Source organism: Lonchura striata, chromosome 2 (assembly GCF_050655825.1).
Source record: "Lonchura striata isolate lonStrDom1 chromosome 2, ASM5065582v1, whole genome shotgun sequence".
NCBI classification, from domain to species: Eukaryota; Metazoa; Chordata; class Aves; order Passeriformes; family Estrildidae; genus Lonchura; species Lonchura striata.
In genome coordinates this window covers 133,573,741-133,593,116 of record NC_140704.1, presented here as the reverse complement: position 1 = coordinate 133,593,116, position 19,376 = coordinate 133,573,741, and the positions used below count along the sequence as shown (strand labels likewise).

The 19,376-nt window shown below is 41.9% G+C and overlaps 1 protein-coding gene across 2 annotated transcripts in view; it reads right to left on the bottom strand.

Annotated features, from left to right (window-relative positions):
- Window positions 1-9,705, bottom strand: part of DPY19L4 (dpy-19 like 4) — a 30,445-nt gene extending 20,740 nt beyond the window's left edge. The window contains exons 1-6 of one of the 2 annotated variants that reach the window (XM_021543221.4): window positions 9,557-9,705; window positions 5,920-6,027; window positions 4,849-4,973; window positions 4,054-4,144; window positions 2,221-2,342; window positions 1,218-1,363 (exon numbers count right to left, since the gene is read on the bottom strand). In XM_021543221.4, the coding sequence (XP_021398896.2) occupies window positions 1,218-1,363; window positions 2,221-2,342; window positions 4,054-4,144; window positions 4,849-4,973; window positions 5,920-6,027; window positions 9,557-9,689 (725 nt within the window). In that variant the 5' untranslated portion in view covers window positions 9,690-9,705. Of the gene's footprint in view, window positions 1-1,217; window positions 1,364-2,220; window positions 2,343-4,053; window positions 4,145-4,848; window positions 4,974-5,919; window positions 6,028-9,230; window positions 9,378-9,556 lie in introns of those variants that run through there. The other variant, XM_085572358.1, reaches the window with a different exon arrangement.
- Between the last annotated feature and the right edge of the window lie 9,671 nt (window positions 9,706-19,376).

Sequence of the window (19,376 nt, the reverse complement as noted above, 5' to 3'; positions counted from 1 at the left end):
TTCTGCCCAGCAAAACAAGATATTAAAGACGGATGGGGAGCATGCAGGGTTTTCTCATGGAATGACTTGACAGTATTCACACAATTAGAGGTGTAGGTGAAAGTTTTTAAAAGCGCTTAAGTGACTCAGAAGCACAAGCCACGCTTTCAAATGTGATCAAAGGCATCAGTCTCAGAGGTACATAGTCTGCTTTGTGTCTACATTGCCTTTAAAAAGGAGCCTCAAGTTCCTTTATCATTTAGGTATTTAAAAGCATTGCCTTTCATTTTTTCCTCTGAAGCCTCTTACAGAGGCATATTCGGAGCTTTTTTAACTACTAAATCTTTCATTTTGTCGACACTGTTTAATCTTATTCACTGTTGAAAAAAATTACAGATTTATTCACTATTTTTCCTACTTTTCATGGTTCACACCAGTTTGATGAACAGTATTTTCAGCTACTAATCATAGATTCTATCATGATTACTTCGCCCTCCTGGAAGATGCTTCCCAACACTTCAAATTTAAAGGTTTATCTCTAACATTTTGCTCCATAGTTCTTTTATTTCAAGCGCTCTCAAGCTCCATGGTGACAAACCAAGAGTATGAACATAGGTTTTCACTGCCCAAAAGAGGCTCCCTATTATTGTGGTGCTTCATAAGGGGAAGGGGAATTCCAAGCGAATTGTTTTAAGATAAAAATATCTTTATATTAATATAATCTAAGAAAATTCCATTTTGCAGAAAAATGCACTATAAAAAGAAGATTAAAAAATCAAATATTCTTTAGAAAAAGAAATGCACTTGATAATTTCTTTCTATGCCACTGGACAACTGTCACAATATTTAGAGCTGGCCAGAGAGTGCAGTTCTGTTTTACAGCTGTTTTGGACATTTGTCATCACTCTTCATCAGCACAAAATCAAACCTTCTCAGGAATATTTTTGAAAAATGAAACTGTGTGTGAATACAGGAGTATTCACACACATACATAAAGTCAATCTTAACTGGTAACGTGGATAGTTTGGACAACAGGAGGCCTTTCCATTAAAAAAATCATCATAAGAATAAAGGAATAACTTGGAAATGTTTTCTATTCACCATAAGATTTTGCTCTCACAGTGAGAACACAAAGCTTAATAAAAGCATTTCAATCCACTAATTAAAATCACTTCAATCCACTAATAATTTAAAATTACTTATTGACAAACTAAATTGTATAAAGATGTTTTTCTTACCTGTTAATAATGAACCATGCTACAGTCAGCATTCCTGCCAGCCAAGTCCCACTCATAACCCAACTGGTTACAAACAGTGCAGTCACATAAATTCCCTGCAGTCCAAAAACTATACCAATGTAGAAATACACTGGTTCAATAACTTCCTGAAATTACAAATAAAAACGAAGAGACATAGTGGCAACTGAACTGAAGCTGGAAATTATTACTATTTACTATCTGTTATTGCTAACAATGTGCTAGGTGCTTTACAAACAGGTAAGAGACGCCTCCTACTTTAGGAATGTACTGGGCATGCTTTTATTTGTGGCTCAAATAAAACATGTGGAAGAGCAAAGCAGTATGAATTAAGTACACACTTCAGGACTCAGCTTGCCAGTGCCATGATTTTTGAATCTGCTTTAGCCTGAACGCTCTATATGTCAGATTTAATAAATCTATGCTGCAGTGGGATATAATGTTCAGAGGATTACTAGAAGAAGTTATAAAAGGGAAGAACTAGAAGAAGTAAAGATGTGGCAAAAATGGTTCCAAAATAAGTAAATAATAAAAATGGAAAGACCATGAGACAGGACACAAGTATGCAGCATAAGGAGAACAAAGCCTGAGTAGAGTGGAAACTGACAAAAGGTTAATCTACAGAAGTGTTTTCCCCTATAAGAATGAGCAGACAGGTACTACTATAATAGACTTTTGTACGCCAAAGGAGTTAACTAACTTTCATTTTTTTAATGGATAGCACAGATACTCCTGACATTTCTAAGCAGTCTGTAGAAGTAAAGAATAACAGAAAAAGTTAGTGCTTAATGCTAAATCCCCAAAATCCTATGCCAGAGACTGATCAGAATTGAGGAGAATTTGGACCTGGTGAGAGCTTTAGATCAACTCATTCACCAAAAAATGTATGTGTTCATTGGATACAACACAGGAATTCTCAGACACACACACACACACACAGACACAACCATAATGAAAGTGTAGAAAGTAGGAGAAATGCACATACTTCACTACCAGATGCTTGATATAAAACACTGGCAATCAGCTCTGGGTACAAAGTCATTTGCTGGACAGCATTTATGGTCTTCAGTGATATTGTCTTATTGTTGTGTGTCAACTCATAAACACCTATAGACAAAAAAAAAAAAAATTATTCCTGGAATCAGTTACTACTGCTGTTCCTAAAAGAGGCTAAAGTGTATTTAAAAGCAGGGGGAATATGATTTGATGATTAAAGCTAATGACTGATTCACCACACCTAGTTTAAAAGAAAGGATAAGTTTCTGTGTTAGATGTCATTCTATGTACTGATCTAGCTAGAAAGTTATTACCCTTTTTTCATCTCGTCTTTAAATAGAAGGCCAAAAATTAATTATCTGAAGCACAGTCTTTTCAGTAACACACTGAACGCAGTCCTGGAACTACATGCCTATAGATCACCTTCACAGGAAGATCTAACCTGTCTCCAGAAGGATGTCGGGCATGATGGCCATGTCATCCCTTTCAGCTCTGCAACTCTGCATTTCTGAGATTTCTAAGAATCCTTTGCCAAACACAATGTACCTTTCTATGGGGTTAAGATGGAATTGAAGCTGCCATACTTGAAGGATCATTCAAGATCATTCCAAAATGTTATACATAAAGAAAAGACTTGTGAATACTTAGAACAATAGAGGGAAGAGCAAAAACCATCCAAATTAAGATATGGGGGAGAACAAAAGCCTCAAAAACAATGCAACACTCAAACCAGACAACTGCTTCCAGCTCTGAGCATATCTTGGTGTATGGTCTGCAGCTGGTTCTCTGTAGGCCAAACTAGGCTGTCAGGACTTATAACTGGGTTCAGCATAGCTGTAATGCACTCTTGAAGACTGGATGCCTTGTGATACCTTGTAGACACAAGTCTACCTGTTTTCAGAGACAGCATCCCTACATGAGGCATGCAGTCCATCCACCCACAGCATGGGCAATATTCCCGTACCAAAGACCTCAGATATTGCTGATGTGCTACATTTCAGCTGGGAAACTGTTCAGCCAAAAAACCACTAACCACCAAGTTTAGTTTTACTGGCTTCAGTGAGGTTTCACAGAGGGACTGAACTAATTCAGTGGCTGACCACTGCAAAATAGGGCAGTTCATCCTCTTCTCTGAGTTCCAGCCCCACGCTAGTGCAGTGCATTCTGAACCCCCTGAACAAGCATGGAAGTTCTTCTTCTTCTTTTCACTGCTTTAGTTTTCTTTTGGTTTAGGGACCCAGAGACAGTGAGCCCCAGAGCCAACGCAGTATAAAGAGCAGGAGCACAAAGGAAGGAGAGATCATTGGCACCCAGTCTGTTCTCCTTCCTATTCCTTTCTGTCCCCACCACTCAGTGCTCATCAGCATTTATTCATCACAGCTGACAAGATTAAAAACTTCTGGCAGGGACAAGATGGAGCAGATCAGCTTGTGACAGAAACTGTTCTATCTTCTGACAGAGGATAGAAAACAGTAATCGTCATCCCTCATTCCCAAATTCAACATAAATTATATTTACATGGCAGAAAAATTCACTCTTGTGACACAGGCAAACCCAATGATAACTTTAATACACGGCATAATAAGAGTAATATTAACCCTAGCCCAGAGTACTGATTAAAGACAATCTGCTGGAATACAGGATAGTTAAATAATGTTTTTGAAAAGGCACTGAAAAGTTAGGACAGCATGTGGCTTTTAATTAATCTGATCAATACACCTACATAAGAGAATAAAATTAGTCTCCCCAGTCTGCAGGAGTTTTTACTGTCTTCAAAGAGAACAGGACTTTTCAAAGTTAATAAAACAAATTAGTTTTGTACCTCTTTCAAAGGAAGGAGCCTTTAGCAGTTCTTTATAGAATGAGTAATAAATGGCACTGTCACCCTGAAATGTAATTTCTCGTTCAAGTTCCTAGAAAAAAAATATATTAATCTCCTGCAATCTCTTTCCAGAGAACACAAGGTATTTTCAGATAGACTGGTTTTGTAACACAGTACATGGTTATGACTTCACTGTATGTCTTCAAAATATTCCACAAAGCATTGATCTTCACAGCATTTCTATCAGGTACATTTTGCTCTCTGTAACTTAGCAAACAGAATCAGAGCAACTCATATCCACATTGTAGGTCAGCACAAAATCCACAGGATCTTTTCATATTCACAAACCCAAATGTCATTCAACTTTCTATACTCCACTTAATAATGGAATTCTTAAGAAAGCAAAACCAAACCAACCAACCAAAAAACACAAAATAACCCCCAAAATCCAAAAACAAACACAAAAAAAAACCCATCCCAAAAAGCGCAACACATATTCCTGTTGATTAGCTTCTGCAATCCCAGTATGCTTCAGGTATTTTTTCATATTTTAGAAAGGTATTTTAAGGATAATGGGTGGCATGGAAAAACATACAAAAGCATGACAAGCCACAACAACTGTTAGCAGGAGAAAAAAAAAAGAAAATAAAGAAGACAAAAAAAAAAAAAAGGAGCTGTTTCAAAGACAGAAGCCTCAGTAGAAGGACACAGGACTGCAAGTAGTTTCAACATGACATGGATCAGATTTGATTTCAAGGACACAATTTGGCTTTTGTTTCAGTAGTTTATCTTTACCTGCCTGCTGGAAAACCAGAATTTCCGTTCATGATATGTAGAGAGGTACACAGCATACATCATTCCACTGGTGACTGCTGCGAGACAGCCAAAGAAAAGCTTTGCAAAACGCTGGATTAACATATCTGAAAATGAACAGTGGAAAAGCTAAAATAGTCCAGAGGATTGAGAAACAAACAGTACATCCTACACATGACTCTTATTTCTGAACAGCAAGCAAACTTACTGGCATGAGAATTATCATACCATCAGTAGCACAGATACACTGAAAACTGGTTTGTTACTTCTGTCCTGTAGTTTTCTTTCCCAGCTGTTATCATTGCTTCACAGGACCTTCAGACAAAATACTCAATACACTACACTTCAAATTTTCTCCAGCAAGCTTTGTTTTCAAATGAATACCAAGAAGGAAAAGCCTCTTTCCAGATAAATACAGCAAACTCTAGATTCTACCCAAAACTCCTAAAACTTCTTAAAAGAAAGAGGTGGCATACCACATCTAACATCTGAGACATTCTATTTTCCATTCTCTTTTTGAATATAAGAATGAACAAATCTGAATTTTACTGAACTCATTCAAAGGGTGTCTACTTCACCTGTAGCTCCCTTGAGTTAGTATGTACTTTTAACATAAAAGCTTTTGGTAGCTTAGTGAGCACTTGCCTAAAATTATGCCTCATTTTAGTTCTGTTTCTTGAAAAACTGTAAGGACTTTTTGTTTGCTCTTGTTTCAGTACCATTACTTCATATGTATCAGCTTCCAACCAGAAGATCATTCCAGGAACAATAAAAATATTTATTTGTATGCAAATAGTAACAGTAAATTTCTTAGCTCCCCTGCCTCTACCTCCCCAAGCCTGAAACAGCCCAAGACTACCATTTCACTCTCCAACGCATAAAATGTCATTATTAAAGAACTCCAGTGTGCATGCCTGTTTTCCCTTGAAATATACAAAAACCTAATTCTAAGTCAGTCTGTTACAAATTACTGTGCTACATATATCTTCCCATAAAATGTAAGAGAATAATGAAAAAAACAATCAAAAGTCAGCTAAAAATTCTGTAGCTTACATTTTGGCGACCTTCCCAGCTTTGAATTTTCTTTGTTTCTCTCCTCTGGAGCCATTTTGTCAGATTCTGTGCAGTTTTGTTTCTTTCTCTGTCGCAGGTCTGCTGCCCCTGAAGACATTTTTTTAAAAAGTTACTGCAACACAATACATAAAATCACACTGGGAAATCCACACAGCAGCAGGTAGCAGCCAATTACTGCTACTGATTAAATCCCACGGAAGATATATTTGACAAAGACTCAATTAAAGTATGTCATATGCCCAACTAAAATAACAATATAACACTACAGGAATCAATTCTTATGTTACTCCTTAGAAAAACAACAGTATTCTCTTGAGACTATTCTCTGGGATTACCCAGAACCCAAACTGGAAGCTAACTGGTTTATTCCATTTGGTGAACACAAATGAAGGAAATCAGTAGTTTAGATAAGTTGATGCAGACACTGGGAGAAACTGGTGCCAATTTCTTATCCTGGTTTTATGCTGCTATAGCAGTGTAATACAGAAATTGGGCTAGTCCACTACTTTTAAATTGAGATGCCTATTATTTACATGGCAGAGGCTTTTATAAAGTAAATGCAATATCACTTTTTTCCTGCTTTTGGATCTACTCAAACTAAGCTGATTTACGAATATTTAGTCTAACATAATTTAAAAGCCCAGTTTGCTCAGCCACATGGATCACATCACAAGACCAAGGGCTTCTGTTCACTTTTTTGTGAGCAGCAGCAGTTTGAAGTCCTGGTCCATTTATTTTACAGTCTGAAAGGCAATGATGCTAATTCACAGACTGCAGGTCTCTGAATACAAAAAGACTCATTGCAAAAAGTATTTTATAATTCCTATATTAAAGACACTCCACAACATTTACGTCATTCTGGAAATGTAATGAAAAGGTTTAACTGTAATTCACATTCCATAACTTTTAGCTCTCTTGTTTGACCTACTGTCCAACATTGCTTGAAATTTTGCAGCTACCAATATTCCTCTGGACTTAAAATAAGCTCCTTCATAAACCCATCCAACTTCAAACTTGAAGTGTCAATCTTCACACCCCAGAACAAAGCTTTTAAGTACTCTGGTTGTATATTAATTACTTCAATTCTAATTCAGTCTACCTTTAATTCCCAGCTATTAAATCTAGAAGTTAGAAACTAGAGATAGAAATATAAATGGTTAAAGAGATGTCTGCCTGTGTCAGGACACCAGTGTGTTAACAGAGCAAATTATAAATCATTCTGAGCAAACCAAGATCTCAATGGTAACATTCTTCACAGAATGAGCAGAAAATGTCTACCTCCTTAAATAAGATGAGAACTGGAAAGATTCTAAACAACACAAGGTTTATCATGTTCAGTATCACAATTATCATCATGTCAATCCAAAATGAAATGTATACCAGCATCTCTTCATGACATGTATATGAGAAGTTTATCAGCAATGCAAACACCAAGTGCACTGCAGTTATTTGTACCATGCAATATAAAACACAGCAGAAGAAAACCTTAGATCACAAAAGTGGGCAGATACGTGCTCGGAAGGACAACTGAGTGTCCCTGTCATTCTAGTTATGACCAAAGCAACAGCATTGAGAACACTGGAGGAAAAGGCCTTTGCTTCTCTGGCAGGGACGTGACCCATAGCAGAAGTTAACAAACTTATTAACAGCAGTAATAGGAAGCTCCCAAAGAAGTAACAGTTTAAAATTCTACTTCTGAAACAACATCTCGTTCAACAAAAGATCTTCACCTCAGTTTTGAAGACTGCTCAATATTCTGCCCCAAAGCAATAACACAAAAATATGTGAGTGTATTACTTCTGTTTATAGCTGCTGCTGCAAACAAGAAAAATGCTGTTTTCACTTCAATGAATCCTTCAGAGTAATATAAAGGTCAAACAAGGTAACAACTAAGAATTATCTAGATTTTTGAACTGATGACACAGCCTCTAGTAACTCTGTATCCAGCACATATTTTTTCATCTGCTTTTCAGTTCCCTGTAAGTCCCCAACGGAAACAAGTTCTTGTTCAGAAAACATACATTCCACTTATTTTTGTGTTTCTACTGCAGAAAAACATAAGTCAATCCTACTTCGTCCCACTATACTCATCTACTTTTCACCTACTAATTCAGTACTGTCTATAATTTTTTTCTTCTCATCTAAAGAAGGGTAAGATAGAGCTGGGAACATTCAGAGAAGGGCCATGAAGGTGATTTAAGTAGTGCAATGGCTTCCATACAAGGAACAAGGAAACAAATTGAAGATGCCTCAGTCTAGAAAATAAGATGACCAAAAGAAACATGCCAGACGTCTACAAGTTAGTGAAGTGCACAAACACACTGAATAGAGAGCAGTGATTCACCTTTTCTAATACAAGAACTTCTCAAACAAACCTAGTGAGTCAGGCTAAAAAGAACCAGCTCATTGCACATCATCTTCACACAGAACACTCCTACCCAAAGAATGTTGTTCTGTAAACCAAGAGTATGCACAGATTCATAAGAATACTGACACAATTGTGGAGGACAAGCAACTGGAGACTCCTAAACATACAGAAACCATGTGCAACTCAGAAAGTACCCCTGCTGAGAACAGCTGGGAGACTGGAATATGCCATGGGACAGATTTGCATATGCTTGTTTTGCTCCTGCATTTTTCTGGGTACCATTAACAGTTTTGTTTCTGCTGATTTTTCCAAGAAAATGAAACACCATCTTGTACCCATTATAACAGGGGTTTGCACTGAAAAAACATGGAGAAAAAATGCTTGTGCAGGGGCTAAAAGTGAAACAGAATCTCAGAATATGCTGAGTTGGAAGGTACCTGCAGGGATGATCCAAGTCAAGTTCTTGACCCTGCACACAACACCTCAATAATCACACCATGTGCCTGAGAGCACTGTCAAAGCGCTTCTTGAACTCTCTCAGGCTTAGTGCTTCGTCCACTTCCCTTGGGAGCCTGTTCCAGCGCCCAACCAACCTTTGGGTAAAGAACCTCTTCCTAATTACCAGCCTAAACCCTTCCATCCGCAGTTTCAGGCCATTCCCTCGGGTCCTGTCACTCGTCAGCACAGAGGATCTGCATCAGTATCTGCTCCTCCTCTCCTCCTCCTGAGCAAGCTGAAGGTCTCAATCAGTCTTTTCCAGGCTGAATAAACCAAGTGACTTCAGCCGCTCCTCATACCGCCTTCCCTCAAGGCCCTTCACCCCCTTCGTATCCCTCTTTTGGATGCTCTCTAATGCTTAATGAAACGAGAAAGAAGACTGACTAAAACAAACGGAAGGACTCCAAAGAGAAAGCGCACTCACAGAGGCATCCCCAGAGCCCACAGATGCTGCCCCGCACGCTCTGCCCATAGACAATGCCAGGCGAGGATAGACAAAAAGAGCCCACGTCCGCTGGAGACCGGCCCGGGCTCCCGCTTGGGGCTGCAAAGGACAGGCTGCCCTGGGCCGGGCCGGGCCCGGGCGGCCGTGTCCTGCAGGCCGGCGTTTCACACCGTCCGTGCGCGGCGGCCCCGGCGCGGCCCCGGCACAAACCGCGGGGGGCGGCCCCGCCGCGGCCCGAGCCAGCGGCCCGGCCCCGACCGCCTGCGCCCGGCTCCGGCCCCGCGGCCTGAGCAGCCGCCCCTCACCTTCCTCCATCGCCGGCCTGAGCGCGCTGCCCGCCGCCGGCTCCCCCCGCCGCTCTCCGCGGGGCGACGCGTCCGCCCCGCCCGCGCCGCCGCCCGCCTCCCGCCGGCCGCGGGGGCGGGAGTGCTCCCGCATCCCCGGCGAGCGGCGCGGCGCGGCGCGGCGCGGCCCGGCCCGCGCTTCCTCCCGGCGCCGGAACTGCGGCTGCGGAGCGCGGGGGGCGGCCGGGGCCGAGCGGCGGCGCACCGGGACAGGCGACTGTACGGGGCCGCGGCGAGTGTACGGGGCACGGCGAATGTACGGGGGCAGTGCGAATGTACCGGGGCAGGCGACTGTACGAGGGCACGGCGATTGTACGGGGGCATGGCGAATGTACCGGGACACTGCGACTGTACCGGGGCACGGCGAATGTACTGGGGCAGGCGAATGTACGAGGGCACGGCGAATGTACGGGGGCAGTGCGAATGTACCGGGGCAGGCGACTGTACGGGGCCGCGGCGAATGTACCGGGGGCACGGCGACTGTACCGGGACACGGCGACTGTACGGGGGCACGGCGAATGTACTGGGCCACGGCGAGTGTAGCGGGGCACTGCGAATGTAGCGGGGCACGGCGACTGTACGAGGGCACGGCGATTGTACGGGGGCATGGCGAATGTAGCGGGGCACGGCGACTGTACCGGGACACTGCCACTGTTCCGGGGCACTGCGAATGTACGGGGCACGGCGAATATACCGGGGCACGGCGAATGTACCGGGACACTGCGACTGTACCGGGGCACTGCGAATGTACGGGGCACTGCGACTGTACGGGGGCAGTGCGAATGTAGCGGGGCACAGCGGGCGTACCGGGGCAGTGTGACTGTACCCGAGCAGTGCGAATGTACCGGAGCACAGCGGGCGTACCGGGGCAGTGTGACTGTGCCCGAGCAGTGCGAATGTAGCGGGGCAGTGTGACTGTGCCCGAGCAGTGCGAATGCAGCGGGCACGGCGGAGGCTGCGGGGCGCACCGGGCGATGCCGGGGCTCCCTGCGGGAGCTCCGCGCCGCCGAGCCCGCCCCGGAGCGGCGCCTCCCGGGCCCTTCGCGCCGCTCCCTCCGGCCAGCCCCGCTCCAGAGGCACCGGCGCCTTCCCGGAGCTCGGGCAGGAGGGACTCGGGGGTGACCTCGTCGCTCTCTGCGATCCTGAAAGGAGGTTGTAGCCAGGGGAGCGTCCTTTCCCAGGCAGCCAGAGACAGGACGGGAGAGGATGGTCTCAGGCTGTGCCAGAGAAGGTTTAGGTTGGACATCTGGAGGGAGTTTTTCACTTCAGAAAAAGCTGATTAGACATTAGAACGGGCTGCCCAGGGAGGTGGTGGAGTCACCGTTCCTGGAGGTGTTTAAGGAAAGACTGGACGCGCACTTTGTGCCAGGGTCTTGTTGACATGGTGGTGTTCGTTCAGACATCGGTCTCAATGATCTCGGAGGCCTTTTCAAACCTAATTGATTCTGTGATTACAGAACTGGTAACTCTTCTATGGAAGAGGTTGATGGGAATTGCCCCTTGGAGGCTGCTTGTCTCCTGCAGTCAGGCCAGTGGCCGAGCAGCTGCTGGAAAACTGACTGCTTGTCTGGCAGCTGCAAGGAAAAACTAACCAATATGTGCATCCTGTTGGAATGTAAAATGAGATTTATAAGTTTCCTAGATTTTTTAATAAAATCTAAAATACTTCTGCAGTTGTTGATTTATTAGATAGTGAAAAGAGTTGCTTATGTTTTTAATGATCCACAAATTATCCATTGCATTTCTAATGCATTGTGCGCGATCTGGGGCTTTTTGTTTGTTCGTTAGAGTAGGGTTTTTTAAAGTTACTGGAATAAGCAACCATAATCATTGCAATGAAAAGAGCAGTAATTGTCTTAAATATTTGTGCTCAGACCATCGGTACATAGACAGACATAAAATAAACAATTATTCAGTTCTGCTCTATATGTTTTTTCTTAACCCTTTGTACCTGCTGTTTTATAGTGTACCTTGTTGCATTTGTTGTGCAACTTCAGTTTTCTTCTGATGCTCCAATATGGGTCATCCCACATCTTGATTTCAGTAAAATAATAAATGCATATCAAGTTATTTACATGCATAGTTAGCAGAGAAGTGAAAAATCCAGCCTGCTGACTAAATTTTCCTTTTTTCCTAAGGAAAAAATTTGTACATTTGAATGTGGGAGAACCAAAAATAATTTTACATGCAAGTTTCTTTCTCCCAGAATGAATATGCTGAAATGATTGTAAAGGTAATGTTGAAAATATTATTACTGTTGCATTTCAATCTTCCAAAATGCTTTCTGTAACTAATATTATATGAAAGTTATTTCATTTGACAGCTTATTATGTGGCCTAAACATTGTGCTGTAATACATTACAATGAATAAATACAGGGATGTTCTTTTTCCAAGCTTTCTTTGTACAAACGTGCATCATGTATCTGCATGGTGGCATTTGTTCTCTGTTTACATATTTTTTCTAAGCCCTGCAGACACAATTTTTCTTTTTATTTACAAGTTTATGGTACTGATGCTTTCCAGTTTAACAATAATTTTTTCTCTCCTTTAGAGATTGTTGACAGAAGACAGACACAGACCTTAGTATAATGCATTAATACTGGGTATGTTTATCATTACACAAAATTTAAAAATATATGTGGTTGTTTATTTTGTAAACAAACCAGCTTATATTTTTGTATGTTAAAGATCCCATGCCTAAAAATAACTTTGATGTTTCAATAATCAGGTAACAACTGTGGATATTTTATGGATATTTTTACCCATTCTCCTAATTCCAGCCTTTTGTAGGGTTAATTTTCAGGCTGCTAACTTATGGTTCTGGATTGTCAGTATCCAGAGATTTTGCTTATTTTATTTCTTTCAGATTCTTCCCTCCACAGATCTGTATATCTTCTATCAAAGTGTAAAAATGTAGTGCCTACAAAAGTGTGGGACCAAAATTTTGCTTAAAGTTGGAAAGGTGTGCTCTCCCCCCTGATACGGGGACTGCAAGGAAAGAAGTGAGGGGATATTGAGGGATAATGATAATGTGGAAGCATTACTTAAAACTGGACCTAAGAAGTCCTAAGAAAATTAAGTTACTCAAAATACATAGAACCTTTGGGATTTTTTTTCCACTTATTCAATTTTTTTCCTATCTTATTTCAGTACAGCTTCCAGAGGTTTTTATTGCTTCAGTTCATGCCTGCCTTGCCTAGGATATAAGTGAGCCAGGTTCTATTGTCATCTGCTGTATTGCAAAACATGGAAAATACACATTAAATCAAGGGAGCTGATTTAGATTTACACTCTGAAACTGAGCTGGGGGCATGGAAACATGCTTTGGCTTGCTTCTTTCTTAGCTTCAATCCTGTGGTGGTAAATCTGTGTTTTGATTTCTCCTGAGGCCTTTGGAATTTCTTTAAACAGCGCTCCTCCACAGATGGAAGACACTACAAATGTGAGTGCCATGACCATCTTCCTGTTCGTTCTACCTTGCCTCTTGTATTTTCTGTCCTTGAAGCAGCATCAGATCCTGCATATTCATTTTCTTTGCTTCTTTTTGTCACTCCTTGTGCTTCCCTATAATCTAGAACTAACTCATGTTACCCTGTGTTTAGATGTGTGTGATGCTCGACAGCCTATCATCCTGTACGCTTTCTCTTTTACGTCCTTCTCATCATCACATCATCTCCATCCTTTATTGTCCCTCTGCATCCCACCTGAAAGAGTTCCTTCTTTGTGTTTCCACCCTCTTAGATAGATTGATCCTTATCACAGTTGCCTTTATCTGACCTGTAATGTAGTTTATTGCTTTTCATCTTACTTTGTAAGACTAAGCCATGTCAGCTGACTAATTGCTGTACTGCTCCTGCAGAGCACTGTATCAGTAGTAAAGTCATGGTAAATGGACAACAGGAGAAAAATATAGATAAATACTTGTTTATTTAAACACACACACACAAACACACGCCCTTAGTGATGTGACTTGCTTTCTGTACCACTTCCCTCCTTCTGCTCTTGCTCTAGTTCTTGTTTGTGCTGCAGGTGAAGTTCCCCAGAGCAGGAGGCTGACCCCTGTATTTGTGAAACATGGAGGGTATTTTGTACCTGGCCAGAAATAACAGTAAGGGAGCATAACTTCCACGTGGCCTCTGCTCTGTGAGGAGGCACTGCTCTGCTATTGTCTCTGTCCTTTCCTACACTCTTTTTTCTCCTTGAGCTGTCTCTTTGACTTTTATCCAAGGATAAAGCCCTTTGAGGTGGATGACTCACAGCTCTGCACTTGCTTTGATTCATACTTTGCCACCTAGTATATTGGTCAGCTCTTACTAATCTGCAATTTGGTTTTTTTTATTGCTAATGACGACAACCCTTGCTGCCCACATCTTTGATTTCATTGTGATTTCTACTGGATCAGAGCTATGCTTGTTTTCTCTGAGTAGTCAAAGCTGTATTTCCCCTTTCTCCCTCTTCCTGGGTTTGATACCATTTGGTTTTTTAAACATCCCCTGCAGATTTCAGAGTCTGGAGGCTCTTTTGTGTCTGGTGCCCAGCTGTTTGGGCAGTATTTCTGAGGGTGAAGGTTCTGGTCCACACACAACCTGCCCTGCCAACATGGAAAGGGAGCCTCATCCCTTGCCTCCCCATGCAGCAGCCTCACCATTCATCAGCTGCTTGACCAGGAACAGCACATTCCCCAGCTTCCAGTGGTAACACCCTTTGAGTGATGACAGAGTTGGTGTCATCACACAGATGCTTATGATGAGGGCTTAGCAAACACTTCAGCTGGTGCAAAGCAAGCCCCAGAATTCAGGTCTTTTTTCAGGCACTGTGTTGTCCCTGAAGGGCAGGCCTAGCATGACTGGAGTCACTGAAACCCCATTCCTGGTACTGACATCAGCAGGAATGACTGATTACATCTAGGAAATTGCTTTCAGAATATTGTGCTGGCCTTTTTTATATAAGTATTTTTCAGAGAAGTGGAGCAATATGATCTTTAGTGTGTCTTAATGTCTTACTAAATACACTAGTCAGGCACATCTCCTATCCCAACATAGCAACCAGCAGTCTTAGCCCCACATTCTTGTCTGACCATGTTACAGCTGGCAGAAGAAAGGGCGATATCACTGCTTTTGATGGGTTTCCAACAGGAAAGCAATTTGGTCTGATACTTGAAGATTATAAATCAGTAATACAAGTCATAGCCCAAACACTAAGCAAACATGAGATCCCTTGTCAAAAGGTGCATCTACCATTATTAAAACATCTTGGGCTGAAGCAGCCCGCTGCAGCTAGTGCTGCTTTTCACTGGAGTGAGTAGAAACGACTCCAGCACAGGCAAAACATGCTCCAACCAGGCAGATTAGCTTTTACCAAGCTACTGCTTGTCTGCTAGGATTTCCTAGACAGCAGAAAAAGTGAATGGGACTATACTTGGCAGTAGGGTGCAACTTCCATCTAGGATGCAGATTCTTGACTCTGAAGCAGCTCTGATAATCCCAGCTGTAATTTTCCGAGGAGGAAACATAAGCCTGGCCATTTGTTACAGAGAAGTGTGATTCCTCTAGGAAGGGCAGTTCTGTTTCCTGGGCTTTTCTTCAACCCCAGCCAGCATTGCCAGGCTTTGACTTCATTTCCAGAGCTGATGCTTTCCAAACCTGGAGTTGTTTGAGTTGAATGCCCCCTTTTAAATGATTAATTTTACCTGTATCAGCCTGTATAACTGCTTTTATGAGACATGGGGCACTATGAAAAATGCAGAGAACAAAAAGACCTGGTGTGTAAGCAGGATGCCTGTCACTGTATAATTATGTATAACTGTACAGTTACATAAATGCTTTTCTTGGGGAATCACCAGTGACGGCAGCAAGCTTTGCCTGCCATGTTTTGGCTAGTTAAAGCACTGATTCGTCATACTTTGAATACTCAGTTTCCTCCTTGTTCTATGGTAAATGGATTACTGCCTGCAGTTTCAGTAGTAATTAATGAAGATGAGAGATAGATCCAATGATAAAACCAGGTTGTCTGAAGAAGTGGAATGATTTACTCCACTTGTCAAATCTCACAGAGTTACTAGAATATCACTAGCTTGTTTGCAGACTAATTCTCCCTCTTCTTGACAGATGCATTTTTATCAGTTGGGGCAACAAATCTAAGCATGCAAACCATGATTTGACTCTTTTGTTCCTCCTCCATGTGAAGTATCCCCCTCCATCCCTTTATGCCACTCTCCTTGGGCTCATTTTTGCAGTTGCATATTTCTTCTTGAGCTGTCCCACCGTCTATTATGCATCAAATTGGTCAAACCTTGAGTGCAGAAATCAGCAAATTTGTGCTCAGCTCTTAGCAGATGTCAGTGTACCACTTCAGGTGCCCCCTGTAGCTTGTTAGCTCGTTCAGCTCTGGATGCAACCTTATTTCTTAGATTGAGAGCAATCCACAAAGGAGCAATGCTCTGAGAGGAGCTGGCTAGGCAGAGATCTGATCTTCTTCCACTCAGATGGAAGCTCCAGAGGAGATGCCAGCATTGGTGATTTTAAAGCACAGTGTGATCCCCAGAAGAAAGGCATTGTATTAATTTAAGATCATTATTATTAGTCATATAACCAGTGTTATCATGACTGTTACTGTAACACCTTATTGCAATACTTACACAAGAAGAAATATGCATTGGCAGGTAGAGGGAGGGAAGGAAAATGATGGCTTTGCTCAAGCAAAAGCTGTCTAAATTTGACATTTGATCAGAATACAGTTATCTTTCTGACATTAGTTCAGCTGGTTAGAGCATGGTACAATAACCAAGGTTGTGGGTTCAATCCCCCCCCAATGGGTCATTTACTAAAGAGTTGGACTCTTAAGTCCACTCAACCTCAGAGTATTCTGTAACTCTCAAAACAGCAGCAGATTCTTTTCTTCCTTGTAAATCTGCATTGTTTTGAGTTAATGCAAGTGCAAACTGCACATATAAAACAGACAACCTGGACAGTAGGTAGATACAAGAGCTATCATTAAGAAACTCTTGGAGAAATTAATTTATGTACAGTTCAGATGAGCAAAGAGTCAACATGTTGGTGCACAGTACTAGTGAAAGTGCCAAATGTTTCTGTTTTTGTGATGGGAGAATCTGAGGAAACCAGGCTTTGTGGTTGGCTTTAGCTGGCTGTGCTGTTTTTTCCTGTGTACATCATGTTAGAGTAATTTGTTAAATATCCTTCCCAGCTTTATGTAACTCTGACCTTACAGGTGAAGAGTTGGTCCTGCCCTAGGAATTGCAAGAAGAACTGTTTGTTGACAAAGGTAGATAATATCTTCCTCTTCAGTGAGTCAGGACATCAGCAGCTAGGACTTGGACAGGAATTGACAGAAAATTTATGCTTAGTCTTTGAACTCTGTGGATTTGGCAGAGATGACTGAATGAAACACAAAGTGACAGAGGGAGAAACCTGGATTCGCTCCCAGAGGAGGAGGTTACGTGAATTGCTCGGTCATGGACTAACTTGTTTCATTCACAGAAAAAATTCTGGATCTTGAGAGAGACTACTGTACTATCCATCCCATTGACATCAGGGACCCTGAGAGGCAGCTATCATATAACCATTCTCTGCAATATACTTAGGAGGGTGTAATTAATTGCTGTAAGCCTCCAGTGTGGCTTCACTGAATTCAATCAGTCCCACAAATATCACTGAAACTTCTCCAGTCTATTTTGTAGATAGGATTTACCTATAAAACAAACCCAAGCATTGATGGTATTAATTCCAAATGTCAGTAAATTTTATCCTGAAACAATTTCTTTTATGCTAGAGTTTAAATTTTCATTAGTTCAAGGAATGGACATTCTTTTAGGGTCATGTCTTCCAGATGTGCAGAATTGCAAATCTCTAGCCAGTCCCTACAATAAGTTTTCATTTAGACACCTTATGACCTAGGCAAAGAGTACATGTATAAATAGGGAGAAAACTGATAGACTGCTAGAAAACAAGAGTGCCTGCCATTTCCTGGAAAGGTTAATGGAACTATTGGCCTGTGGGTATCACACTTGCCTGTGGAGTTTTCTTCCCTCCTCCTCCTCAGCCCTGTTTTTGCAGTTGGCATTTGGAGAAGTACTAAATTAAATTCCAGTTAATGTATATGTCATGAAATTCTGCTGAATTGAGTCAAGGGGAAAGAGGCTTTTGAGACCAGTTCTGGTAGATTCTGGCTGCTGCTTGTGCCTGCAATAGGGAGAAGTGCAGGGAGTTCAGGGTCTTATGAGAGCAGAGTCTAAATTAAGGCAGGCTCTGGCATGCGCAGTGGCAAGGAAATGCAATTTGGTATAAACATTGGGGCTCCAAAGTGGGTGAATGCCACCTACACTGCTCCCAGGAGGCTCCTGTTCCTCAGGAATGTTCTGGCAACATGTTGCAACCTAGATATTAGTGGTACTTTTCAGTTTGCTTTGTCATTTTCAGCAGCAGCTTTTATATAAAAACCATACTAAAATGTGGTAGTGTATTAAGGAGAATACACATTTTCATTGCCTCTAAAGAAGTGGGCAGTATTCCGGTGTGCACCTTTGCAGTTTCCACACTGATTTCAGTGAACAGTTCCTACCCTAAACACTGAATTTCCATCATTACAAAGAAAGGATTCTCAGTAAATACAAAATTGTTAAGTATCAAAATAATACAGCATTTTTCCATTGGGCTGAACATACATTGACAGAACTTACTACCTGCTGACCAGGTTCAAAGGTAAATAAGCTAAGAAGGCAAATTTAGACAGGAAAAAAAATCCTACTCATGCAACACTGTCTAATGAACATTTCTTGCCCTATGAAATGTTCAATGATAATGTGGATATTTTCCCTCAACAAACACGTGTCAGAAGGCTTATTGATAGCTCCTGTGTACATAAGATCTGCTCTCCTGTTAGCCAGTGCTCTGCTGCTCTCGTTTGACCTCATCCCTAGAAGGCTGAAACTTTATTACTGTAATGAATCTTTGTTTCTCCTTCCTTGCTCCTGGGGGATTTAAACGTGCTTGTGCCAAGACACTGACTCCTTGCTTGGCTGTATGTAATCTGGGACACATGCAAGTTGATTTCACATGGAAATTAGAGAGGATGGAAGAGATTTGTCACCAGACATTTGTGACCCATGTTACATCAGCCTTTGGGAATACAGTATGTCAGCCAAAATAAAGGCTTGCCTTGCGAAATAGGTTGTTAGCATTGATAAACAAAGCTTGAATAGGAGTTGAGGATCAGGCTAGTGGCCTGAAATACTGAAGTCATTTGGGACCTTGAATTAATATATTTGTCCACAAACATGTTCCTGGTGGAGAAGGGCAGGGCAGCCTTCCCCACCTAGCAAACACCATGCCCCATCTGATGCCAGCCATTGTGGGAAAAGTTTGATCTTGTTTGATTGCTTGTCAGCTCTCAAACTGCCACTATTTTTTATGAAATTGATCAGTACAGAATTCATTACTTTTTGTGCTCCCTTCTGATTCCCAATAGCACTGGCCTTCAGTTTCATAATTTCCTGATTTAATGACTCCTGACATACCTGAGCCAAATCAGAAAATGTGTTTCCCATGGAAGCTCTCTCTGAAAGTCAGCAGATCCCTTCACTTTTGCACTGCTTTATTGATGTGTGTCACTTGAGGTGAGACACAAGTGAGTATTTCTGCCTCCCTTTTAAAGCTCTGCCTAAATGCTTTTCATCAAAGGCTCCCATTGGAATCAGATTTCTCCTTTGTTGTTCTGTTTCCTCCTTTTTCCTCTGGAGCCAAACAGTTCAGCACTGTTTAATCC